The sequence below is a fragment of the Mycothermus thermophilus genome, assembly GCF_041956435.1.
Source record: "Mycothermus thermophilus strain CBS 625.91 unplaced genomic scaffold VTJ04scaffold_2, whole genome shotgun sequence".
Taxonomy (NCBI): Eukaryota; Fungi; Ascomycota; class Sordariomycetes; order Sordariales; family Chaetomiaceae; genus Mycothermus; species Mycothermus thermophilus.
Genome location: NW_027191428.1, coordinates 1,131,175 through 1,142,886, shown reverse-complemented (window position 1 = coordinate 1,142,886; position 11,712 = coordinate 1,131,175). Strand labels below are relative to the sequence as shown.

The 11,712-nt window shown below is 55.6% G+C and overlaps 4 protein-coding genes across 4 annotated transcripts; 2 read left to right on the top strand and 2 right to left on the bottom strand.

The window, feature by feature from the left end:
• Window positions 1–326: 326 nt before the first annotated feature.
• On the top strand, window positions 327–2,071 carry VTJ04DRAFT_2556 (uncharacterized protein; the record flags this gene model as incomplete). The annotated part of the gene is made up of 3 exons (XM_069360358.1): window positions 327–911; window positions 980–1,608; window positions 1,675–2,071. 3 exons carry the CDS (start codon window positions 327–329, stop codon window positions 2,069–2,071), a joined length of 1,611 nt encoding a protein of 536 aa, XP_069221077.1.
• A 3,823-nt stretch (window positions 2,072–5,894) lies between these two features.
• VTJ04DRAFT_2555 (uncharacterized protein) lies at window positions 5,895–6,509 on the top strand (the record flags this gene model as incomplete). The annotated part of the gene is made up of 1 exon (XM_069360357.1): window positions 5,895–6,509. The coding sequence occupies one exon, from the start codon at window positions 5,895–5,897 to the stop codon at window positions 6,507–6,509; it is 615 nt and encodes a 204-aa protein (XP_069221076.1).
• Window positions 6,510–7,031: 522 nt separating this feature from the next.
• Window positions 7,032–9,125, bottom strand: VTJ04DRAFT_2554 (uncharacterized protein; the record flags this gene model as incomplete). Its single annotated transcript, XM_069360356.1, has 2 exons — window positions 7,032–8,668; window positions 8,732–9,125. 2 exons carry the CDS (start codon window positions 9,123–9,125, stop codon window positions 7,032–7,034), a joined length of 2,031 nt encoding a protein of 676 aa, XP_069221075.1.
• Window positions 9,126–9,152: 27 nt separating this feature from the next.
• On the bottom strand, window positions 9,153–11,069 carry VTJ04DRAFT_2553 (uncharacterized protein; the record flags this gene model as incomplete). The annotated part of the gene is made up of 7 exons (XM_069360355.1): window positions 9,153–9,311; window positions 9,356–9,553; window positions 9,623–9,957; window positions 10,013–10,158; window positions 10,211–10,536; window positions 10,605–10,715; window positions 11,067–11,069. The coding sequence occupies 7 exons, from the start codon at window positions 11,067–11,069 to the stop codon at window positions 9,153–9,155; spliced, it is 1,278 nt and encodes a 425-aa protein (XP_069221074.1).
• Window positions 11,070–11,712: the final 643 nt, after the last annotated feature.

Genomic DNA, 11,712 nt, shown 5'->3' with positions numbered 1-11,712 from the left:
CCGTTTTTGCTTACCTGGGCCGAATTATTGTACATATCTTCTGCTCTTTGGACTTGTCCAGTACTAACACCGAGGGAATGGTCTTCGTCTGGGACGGGATGACCGGACGTTGGGCCGGGACCCACATCTCCCGGCAGCCGGGTCCGGGTCGGGTCGGGTCCACAAGGCTACGGCCCCACAGTTGATCCACATGCCAACGCCCAGAATTCGACAAGATTTCTTGCATGCAACCCTCCATCAACAACTTTGAATTGTCAAAGTGCCGGAGGCTGCGACGACAACTTCCAGCAACCGAACTTGACACCCTTCCTCCCCTCTTCCCTGCAATGCCTGCGGCATTGAAGCCCGCAGCACCGTCGCCGAGGCTCCTCAGGTTTCTCCGTGCCCAATCCGCGGGCCTCTTCCTCTCCGAGTGCGCCTCGCGCCTCGCACCCCGCCGACATGCCTGCACCTGCGCGAGGTTAGCCACGAGGATATCTCGACGACCCCAACAGTCCTTCGAACTCTCGGTAGCTCGCCTCGAACCGCCGCTGCAGGCCTCCCTGTTCGGCCTCCCCTCCATCCTCCCCAAGGCCCTGACGAGGCATCGCGCTGGCAAGCAGCAACCCGACACTCAGTCCCCTTCTACCGGCACCCCGCGGTATGCGTCTTCAGACCAGCCATGTCGTGAGGATGGGCCCTCAAAGTCGACATGGCAGGAGTGGCTCTTTGGGTCAGAGGCCAGAAAGGAACGCGAGCGGCTGAAGGAGGAGGAAGAGCTCAGAAGCCGGTTGGAGGATTCGGGGTCTATCTTCCCTCGAAGGACCAGCAAGGCGCCCCTGGACCCACGCCTGCGCTGTACCGAAGTTGATGGGGATGGGAAGGTCATCATGGTGGATGGCGAGCTCAAAAAGAGCGAGCTCATTGCCAAGGTATGCCAATTGGCCCTGCAAAATGTCCTTGTATGGATCGCTAATACCCCCTCCCCGTCGGCTTGCAGTATGGCCTCCTCCCGCGCGATCTCCGCAAGATTGACTCCTCCAACCTCCCCCACATCCTCGTCCGCCCCTCCGCTATCCTCCTGAACCTGCTCCACCTGAAAGTCCTCATCAAGCATGACCGTGTGCTCCTGTTTGACGTCTACGGCTCCACCTCCTCGTACCCCCAATCGGCCTTCATGTACGACCTGCAGGGCAAGCTACAGCAGAAACAGACCGCGGGCGCAAATAGCCTGCCCTACGAATTCCGCGCCTTGGAAGCCGTGCTAATGTCTGTGACTGCCGAGCTTGAGGCCGACTTCGAGTCTGTCCGGGAGCCTGTCATCCGCATCCTGAGCGAGCTTGAAGACGATATCGACCGGGAGAAGCTGCGCATTCTCTTGATCCTGTCGAAGCGGGTCAGCACGTTCGAGCAGAAGGCGCGCCTCGTCCGCGACGCCCTCGAGGAGTTGCTGGAGGCTGACGACGATCTCGTCGCCATGTACCTCACCGAGAAGACGCACGATCTGATTCGCGGAGAGGACGATCATACCGAAGTCGAGCTCTTGCTGGAGTCGTATCATAAGGTTTGCGACGAAGTTGTTCAGGAGGCGAGTAATCTCCTATCGAGTATTCGCAACACGGAGGAGATGTAAGCTACCCGCCTTTTCCCCAGCCATATTGCTGACTGGTGGTCCGTGCTAACACCCCCAACCAGCATCCGCGCCATCCTCGACGCCAACCGCAACTCCCTCATGCTCCTCGACCTCAAATTCAGCATCGGCACCTTGGGCCTGGCCATGGGCACCTTCCTGGCCGGCCTGTACGGCATGAACCTGGAGAACTTCATAGAGGAAACCAACTGGGGTTTCGGGGCCGTCACGGGCGTGTCGACAATATTTTCGCTGCTGGTCTGCTGGTACGGCCTGATCAAGCTGCGCAAGCTGCAGCGCGTCAAGATGAACGACGTCGGGCTGCGCAGCCACAGCCATTGGTTCCGCGAGGACGGGACGGACGTGCTGCTCGACCCGAGTAATCGTGAGAGGTTGAGGAGGATTAATATGATGAAGATCGCACAGCAGCAGAGTAGGAGGAGAAGGTGGCCGTTTAGGTAGGGGGGAGACGGGGGAGTGTTTGGGGTAGTATTAATGCTGAGCTGGGGATGAGGGGTGGGAGAAAATGATGGGATGATATGTTAGAAGAAGGATTAAGGGGCGGTAGTGGATTTGCATACCCGCTTTTGCATGTATATGTAAGTATGAAGGGATAGACGGTGGGCGTTTACGGCGTCAGCGAGGCCTGGGCGGGGGGTTTAGAGGCCAACACTCTACTTTTGTGGTTCATCATTGCATCGTATATGGCATATCTTGTACATACATACAAAGGGCTGATGGTGCCTATGATCTCTGCTCGATCATAATCAATCTATTCTTCCATACTGACCCTTTTTGCGTTAGTTTCCTGCCTAAAAGTCGATCTGGGTTGAGTGAAGTGAGGACGGGCAAAGTTGAGTCCAATAGCTCGAACCTCGGGCGGCTCTTTCTGTGTCGTTTGGCTCATCCTATGTAGGTAGAGAGCCAAGCTAGGTCACGCCGACTATTGTGTGACAACAGATTCATTCCAAAGGAGAAGGGTAGTAAGGTGTCCTTCTCCAGTTCCTCGAGCACTTCTCTCAAATGCCAGTCCCTTCTAGTGGACCTGTGATCGAGGGTAGGTGAGCAAGGGAGAGCGAAACCAACCCATCTTTCCTCGACCCGATCTTCATTAGTTTACGTTTTGACAGTCGGACCCTGCCCCGAACTCGTCGACGAGGTTTGTATGAGGGAAAACAAAGACCCGGAAGCCAGTTGGCTGCTCTCATCGTAGGTGCCCACAGGCATATCTGAACGAAGGAACCCAAATTCTTCTTGGGGTGTTCAATATCCTCGCAAGACTTCATCCACACTCCCAGTCCTGCCTCCTACTAGTCAACTCCGCCACCAGGGGTTATGATAACGTAACCACAACTTGTCGAGACTCGTCATCACCAGTCTCGGCGGCGTATGATGTACGAAATGGCGCCCGGCTCTCGAGAAACGGTCACAGAACCGGAGTAGACTCTGTGAGCCCGTGAGTTCTACGGGATCACCACAGCCACAGACACAACGTCATCCTCCGTTCCTCTCAAACCACACCGGCAGAAGTCGAGGATACCAACGATGGTTCGAGAGAAGTTCATTTCGTAGCCGCCGGTTACGATATGCAGACAAGAAGATACTCCCCTCCCCCCACCCCTTCTGTTTGTCTCACACCTCCTGGTTGGCTTCCTCATTCCGGTTCACTTTCACAGGCAGGTACGTACGTAAATATTTTTGCCGCCGAAGAGTCATCGACCGAGAGGTGGCCGGATGAATAACTTCGGGCTCTCCCCCGTATCGGGAGCAAGGAGGTCGGAAGAGCGGGTGCGGTGAGCCGGATATGGTTCGCCGCTACGCCGAAGGAGACCTTTTGTTTTCCTCTCGCCGGACCTCCTTCGGAGTTCCGAGGGCGGATGGGGAGGCGGGGGATAGAGTGCCTACGAGTATTTTGCAGCTAGGTCGACTAAGCTGAGCATCTGGAGGCAGAAGTCGGGGCTCCACATGGGTCTGCATCTCTTGATGTCGGGAAGGTTTTGGATGGATGGGCATGAGGAGGTCCGGATGCATCGGCAGAGAGGCCCACACGGGGAGGACATCCGGCAGGTTGGTGCCCATGTGGTGCTTTGTGTTAGTCCGTCTGTTTCTGGAAGGAGAGATGCCCGGGATGAATCCAAGATGAACCATCATGGCTCAGGATGGTATGTGGTATGGCTCGGCTGCTGGGAACTTGGTGGCGCTCATCAGCTTAGTCGCTCCGTTTCCCTCACGCACCGCAAAGAAATCTGATTCACAGTAGGGGACCAAGTGAGCGGAGGTGTAGGAACAAGAGGTCCAGTTGTTTAGGCAGCCCGAAGCAAACGCTAAGTCTGGCCACACCACCAGACGTAGCCCTGTTCCATATTCTCATGGAGGACCGGAACAACACAAAGAGGTCTAGGAAGGGCCATATCCTGCTAATACTTAGATATTCTATTGAATGACCGGCTTACGTCTTCCGATGGCATAAAGGCTACGTATTCATCCCCTCAGTCGTGAGATTCATGTGGTCAGACAAGAGCTGGTTGAGGACATTGGCTCGGATAGCACGCCAGCCACGTTCAACACACACATTCATTCTGTACGCCAACACCAGCAAGCCGAACACACGACATGACCGTTGCTGCCTCCAAAACGGAGTATCATGGAAAGGGTGCACTTCGCAAACGGAGTGCTTGAAATCGATTGTTATTCACACCCGTCGTGACTTTAGTTCACCTTCACGATCACCGCCGCGTCCATTCACAACGCATGACGTCAACCCGCCAAGACCATCCCATCACCAGGCGCCGCCGTTGCCTGCTTGGTGTCGCCGCCTCCGCAGCAGCCACTGCACCTGCACCACACACCCCTCCCCGGAAGCGGATGATGACTCACTCGGTTCCCTCCAAAAGGTCCTCGCCAACCTCCATCTCGAAGCTGAAACCTACCCCGACCTACCGGAACAATATCGGCGACCAAAGGCCCAGCCCAACCCAACCAGGCAACTGTGCCCAAATTGAGGGTTTGAAACATGGATGTCCTGGCCGTGATTCGGGAGCTGAAATTGTATTGTGATGGATGGATGGATGGATGGGATCTTGCATTATGGAGGGTTGTACTCCAGAAGGCCATGCAAGATGCGCGCTGGATTGTGCTGGGTGCAACTCTGGTTTGTGGCCCCCAACATCAAACATCACCACGAAGAAAGATTCCAAGGTGTGAACTTGAACATCAGTGAATATTCACGCTTGTCTGCCTGTTCCCAGCCACCGTCTTAATCCCCGCCGAGGTAGACATGCTGGCAGGCTATTATTGTCGATTATTGATATGAGGACAACAAGCAAGGCGAAGATTATCCCTTCCCCTGGTCATCAGCCCTACCTGACGACCAGGGATATTGAAGTTCACGGTCTGTGTGTGAACGACTTGTTCACACACACACGCCGCTAACAACGCTCCGCCCGCTCATTGTCCGGTTGTGAACTTACTCTGTTGACGGTGACAACCTACCTGGATGTGGCCTGGCTTGCGTACCTCAAGCAGCTTCTGTCTGCCTCATTTCTACAGACCAACCTTTGGGCAAACGGGCTCGATCTCCTCAAGTCCATCACCAAGTGATCAACTTACCCCAGCATCAAAACAGATTCAGAGGGACAATAGGGTGTCTTAGTTGGTTGCCTCCAAGAGAAGTCGGACCATCGCGTCGCCGACGCAAGGTAACCAACCCTGGCCGTGATAGTAAGCAAAACAAAAGTGGCCAAACCAAGCTCCACCTTACCTTGCGTTCTTCAAGTACCTAACGTACCTAGAGGCAAGTAAGCAAAATGCTCTTTGAACCGGCCTCTGGCATAAATGTATGTTGTCTTGCGTGGCGAGAACGAGACGGAAGATTGCTCGAATCAAAAGCAGACATTGGGAATAATCCAATGACGAACGAAAACAGTAGGAGGAACAAAGTGACAAAAGAAGGCTTGGACCATCAGCCCTTAAGACGTGTAGTAAGCAGTCCGCAGAGGAGTAAGGTGTTCTTTTGCCCTGGATAATCAAGGACGAGGCAGGGGGGATATTTGCTTTGCTTTGGAAATAATGGCTTGAGCCTCCTTGATCACGACTTGCTGAACTCATGAAAAAAGAACTGACGACTGAGTAATGCCCTAAAGACATCTCATGAGTGAGCCAAGCCCCCAACGAAACCAGAGAGAGGGGGTACCCATCGAATGAAAAGTGGTACGGATAGGCATCAGGAATAGGTATCTAAGACAATTTTGAGTTTGAAACTTGTTGAGGGTCTTGAGAGGTAAGGATGGAAATGGCAATCTGCCCGAGGCTGACCGAAGTCGAACCCGCCGCGACCGGCCAAGTAAATCATCCGTTCGTTTGTCCGTCCGTCCCGTTGGGTGGCGGCGGCGGCATCTCGCCTCTCTCGATATCCTCTCTGCCTCTGCGGATGGACGGATATGCGCAGCAAGCTCTTCTCCTCCTCGGAGATACTCCGTACTCCGTACAATCGAGAATCATAAAATCCGGCGCTCGAATCGTGGACGGAAGTCTCGGTTCTCGAGAAACGAGGAGGGCAGGTCGACAAACAACTCCGTCCCCTCTTTGTCTCCTTCCTCCCGTCACTCCGTCCACCCATCATCCTCAGGCTCCCATTTCACCTCGACATCCCAGTCGTAAGATCCATGTTGTCCTTGTCCTTGGCTCAAATACCATTAAACGAAAAATAAAGAGAAAGACAATAGAAAACTTATCCATCCCACTCCATTCAGCAATCAACTCGACTTCTCTTCATCGTACACAACACCGCTGGCACAACGCACTAGACACATCCCGCCAACCATCAGCGCCTTTCCCATGCCATTCCATGCCATACTTTTACCTGGGCAGCCCATCCACAATCCAAAAAAAAATCGGCTAGAATCATAGGCGTGGTCGTTCGTCCCGACATTGTGGCACCGCAATCACATAAAGTTTGTTGCTGTTTGCCGTGTTTTTGTTGCTCCTTAAGCTCCAGGATTCCACGGCCGATCGCCACCCTCGGCCGCTTCTAATGCGCCTTTGAAACCTTTGCCATTGCCATTTGAGCCGTTGCCTTTGCCTCCCGCCAGTTCCATGCGTATGTGTGAAACCCCAAAAATGGCCTTGGTATTTGCAAATCAATTCACAGTGCGACACAAAACCTCCCACCTAACACCGCCAGCCGACGGACCGCCATCCATCCACACCAGTACCTAACAATGATGCGAACAAAGAATAACTCGTACAAAAGGAACAGTAATAGCACAGGTGAGGTAGGGTAATTCAGCAGGTATGTTGCTGTAGTAAAGTAAAAAAAAGAATCCTTGATATGTGCAGTTGCGCAGTGGGCGCAGGAGTAGTATTAGACAAGGGTTGAGGGATCAATATGATATGTTTGGGGTATTGTGGTTCAAAGAAACCATTAATTCAAGAGCCCACTGCTCCACATACCCTGTCCGGAATATCCTCCCATGGGGCGTTGAAGTGACGAAACGCGGGGGGCGCCAAGGGTGGCCTCGGTCGAGCAGCAAACCCGTTTATGGCTGCTTCTCAAGACCGGAACCTGCTGGCGCTGCTGGCTGGCGGCACGGGAGTCACGGACGAGCGTCTCAGGCCAGACACCGTCCTCGAAACGGCCGGCGAGCATGTCGCGGACATCGTCATGGAGGGAGTTTGTCCGGCTCCTCTTGGACCCGGCGCGGGTTGATGACGATGTGGTTGACCGCTCGTCGTCGGAGCGATGCATGTCCTGGAGGACGCGCGCTGCGACATCGTCCACACTCCGGGTCTGACGAACTGGGTAAGGATCTGGGAGAGGCATCGGAAGCTCCTTTCCAACCTGACTAAGATACGACTCGGGCGAGGCTGTGAAGAAGTCCTCGGCGTGGTCTTCGGGCACTGAAGCGATGGTGGGACGCACGCTCAGCCTCTCCCCGCCGAGCTTCGCAAAGCGAAACCGCGCCTGGTCCGATTTGGAGGACGGCGCAGGAAGCGAGGAAGCCGACGAGATCGAAGAAGAGCGCGAGACCCGGGACGAGTCCGAGATCATCGACTCGGGTGAAGACGCAGCAGAGACCGAGTTCGCAAGCGACGAGCGGCGGGTAACGTAGCTCATGGGAGAGGATGTTTCGGACGGCAGCCAGAAACGATCCATTGAGTGAGCTGCCAGAGACGCCGAGGCCTGAGCCATGGCGAAGCCCATGGATGAGCTGCGACCAAGCAGAGAAGACGCAGAACTCGCTGCAGGAGTGCTGAATCCGTTCAGCTGGGGCGTCAAGCGCGGGGTCGGCAGCAAGCCGAACGTGGGCGCGAGGCGGCCCGGCCCGTACGACAGGGACGGGGACGGCTCCATGATAGCAGGGATGCTGCAGGGCTTGGCAAGCGCTGGGGGAACCTCGCTGTCAGGAGTCGAAGGAGCGGACCGGTCGCCGGGAGGCGTGTACAGAGACCGCGGAGGCTGCTCGCGCACAGGGCTCCACGGAGCCAGATCGTCAAGGTTGTCGAGCTCGGGAGTGAGATTCAGGATGAGGCGACGGAAGTCGCAACACTGTCTCTCATACAGCTGTTGGCCCGGGGCACCTGGCGATGGAGGCTGCGAGGGGGTAAACTTGGACACACAGTCGGCCCACCTCTTGTAGATCTCCTCGGTAACGTGAAGCTTCCAGTTGACAGCCAGAAGGAAGGTCATCTCGTTCTGGTTAATCTCGAGGGTATCCAGACCCGAGATCTTGCTCCATGCGCGGGCCGAGTAATTGCGATCCTGGAGGTACTTGGATGCCAGAATCAGGGCGGCCAGGAACATCCGACGTCCGCACTGGATGGCCTGGCGAGAGCGGCAGGCATCGGGCTGCTCGGTAGTAAAGTCGTAAGCGGGGACATGGGGCTTAATGAGAATAAGGTAGTACAGAGCGACCTGGAGTGTCGAATAGGAAGTCCGAGAGCGACGGAGAGTCTCCTGGATGAAGGTACGCAGCGGCAAGACCGTGCTACTTCCTGTATCATTCCGGGGAGGAACCGATGACGTGGGCCAGATAGCCTCGACGATGTGTGTCGACGTGTCTAGAGGTGAAATCATTAAGCAGGTGTCCAGGATGCGGTGCATGCGTCGAAATAGCTACATACCAACGAGGTTCTCGACGAAGCTTTGCTTGCGGTCAGACTGCCTCACGAGCGACGGCGGACGGCCGGTGCGAGTCGAGGAGTGAGAGGTGCGACGGGGATTGCGGGGTTCGCACGGGATCTCGACACGTGGGACAGCGGTGGGTTGGCTGGCAGTGTTCCAGCAAGCCGCCTCGCACGAACTGCCAAAAGAGCTGACAGAGGTCTGCGACGAAGTTGGGGGCTGGGAGAAGTAGTCGGAATAGGAAGTGTGGGTCGTGGAAACGGAATCGTCCGATCGTTGAGAGGAAACGTCGGACCAAAAAGAGGATGAGGAGGAGGATGCCGACGTGGCTAAAGTGAGGTTGTAGGGTGCATTGCGAGAGAGGTGAATCGATGTGGGGTCGTAAGGCATCATCTTCGGTTGGGAGCTATGGCGAAGGCGTCAAGGAACCTCCAGTTGCCGTCGCACGCAATGTCTACCGGGTGATCGTTGTGGTGCTCCAAAAGTGCACAAACCTATCGAAAAGCTAGTCCTGCAACAAGCCACATAAGACCGCTGCAGAACTGTCCCAGTCGAGAGGAGGAGGGTTAGAGACGGCCTCTACAACGAGTTGTAAGAAACCGACTTAGCACAGACGATCGGACCGGTAGACGAAGCGCGGACGACAACTGGAGTATAGGCAATGCTCTCAAGAGGCATCGTGTGCGTGGGTATCTTTCGCTGCTGAGAAGCGGAAAGAAGGGGGGAGGGGAATGTGCGATTATATGGCGGCGATTAGTGACCGACCATAAGACACGCACAAACCGAGGATATCGTCGAAGGAGGCGAGGAGAGTTGGAGGCCTAGCAGTGAGTCAAGGCTTGAAGGCGAGTTGACGGCGATGGCGGTTAGGAATGAGATGGGGATATGACGTTGAGTTGATGCAAGTCGGATGCAGGTACACCAAGGCACGTGAGAGCCACGAGATCGGTCACAAGGCTGGGACGGACGGGGGCGGAACGGGATGTTAGTGACGGTGTGGCTGCAAGATCATCGGGGTCGCGCCGATTTAAGGGAGTGTATGGGATATAGGAGCCTGAGGCGACGACGGCGACGAGGTTGGAGGGGCGTCGTGCGGTGATGCGGATGACTCCTTGGAGGACGCGCGCGTGGCTTGTGTCCGGGGCGACAGTCAGATAAGGCGAGGCCGGGTTCGGGCGAACCCTTGTCTTTCGATGACTCTTCCCGTTTTGCGGGTGGCGAGGGTCTGCAGGTGGGCCGACAGTTGCCGGGGGATGGAAGACCAGGTGGCTCCAACTGACAAGGGCGGGAGGGTCCAGGGGGGTGTGACCGCTTTGGGGCGGCAGCCTGAAAACGGGCCCGTTTTTGGAGGGAGCAGGGAACGGAGGCTGTGGCAACCTGGCCTTGGGTCGGCGGTGCACCAGTCGTGTGAGTCGGACGGCCTAGGCTAGCGCAGGTAGCAGCAGGCTGTAAAATGAGTGACGATGGCGAGGAATGACTAGTTGTGATAAGGGAGCCGTCTGTGTGTTTGTTTTATTCGTATTATACTAGGATTTTTGTCTTTTTGGGTTTGCTCGTCCTCGATGTCAAACGGGCTTTTTCGAAGCTTTCGGTTCTCGGAATAGGAGGTGGGTCGTTTGCGAGACGAATCGTGGTGTTTGACCGGTTTTCGATGGCTAATGTTGGCACTGCACGAGATATGTTGGACGGTCGAGAGGACGGACGGGAATCGAAGATGGGAAGGAGTGGCGTTTGCTGAGTGCTGCCTGTTTTCCTTTGTCTTCGCAGCCGGCAAGTGAATGCGTCGCGAGGAAGGGAAAACGGTCTAGGCAAGCAAACCGGAACTATAAATCATGAGAATAGGAGGGCGAAAAAATATCTCGAAGAATGGACGGAAAGACGTAGGAGAAAACAGAGCCAAAAAGCACAGAGACCAAACCAAATCAAGAACAAGGTATTGAGAGGAGAGATGCAAGTAGAAGATACACAGATCTCACAAGCAGACTACGAGATAGCCGCTTCTTCCTAGATCTTGGAGTTGAGCATCATGTCTGCTCGGTCCATGGGGAGGAAAAGGGAGAATGAAAGCGTCTCGGCACGGCACCCAGAGGGTTATGAATGGGCGACGCAGGAGATGGGGTCCGGCTGGAGGAGTCAGGATTGCGCTGCACGGGAGCAGACGGGATGGGATGTGAGTGGACGAGCCTGGGGGGTGACTCGTACAGCTTGCGCCAAACCCGGCAGGAGGTGTGCGCCGCTGCAACCAAGACTCCCAGCCCGTTTCTCAAACCTGCTGTCCTTGGTTTCCAGCTGCATCCATTTGTGCCAGCCTGAGCCCAGCCTTCAAGCACGCACCATCTTCGGCAGCACACAGCCAGATACCTTCTGTCTGGCGCGTACTTTGCCTCACTGTATGTACGGAGTAAAGTAACCGGGGGAATGTCTCCAAGAAAGATGCATACTGTTGGTAGAAGAGTGTCCCCTATGTTCGGGCTTTCTCTTCCTCCCATCCCACCTCTTGAACTCCAAGCCATCCATGCAGAGACCATCAATTTCCTGCAGATATTCCTTGGCCGCCAGCCCGTCCATCCACGGCCACAGCATGACAGTCAGCGTGCGACTTGGCGGAAATCCCAGCGTCAGGCCAATACCCCACCGCCTCGATGCACACCTAAGTGCCCAAGGCTGTCTCCTCGCAAATTGGAAGTTCGATTCGTCGGCGAGTACAGAGTATCCAGCTACCTCGGAGCTGGGAAAGCCATCTCAACACGAGGCGCTTCTCCCCGTCGTTCCAAGACCGGCTTCCAGCTGGCACAGTAAGGGACTTACGGAGTAGAGGTTCAGACTTAGGACCCTCTCCAACTCTGATCCCCTCATCTCTCCACCAAGGCCAGCCGTCATCATCTTCCAACTCCCCTCTCCTGCCGGCTCAACACCACTTTTGTTCGAGAACGAAACATTGCATCGCCTGCAGCAGAACGAGAGCCCCGGTTGGCTGGCG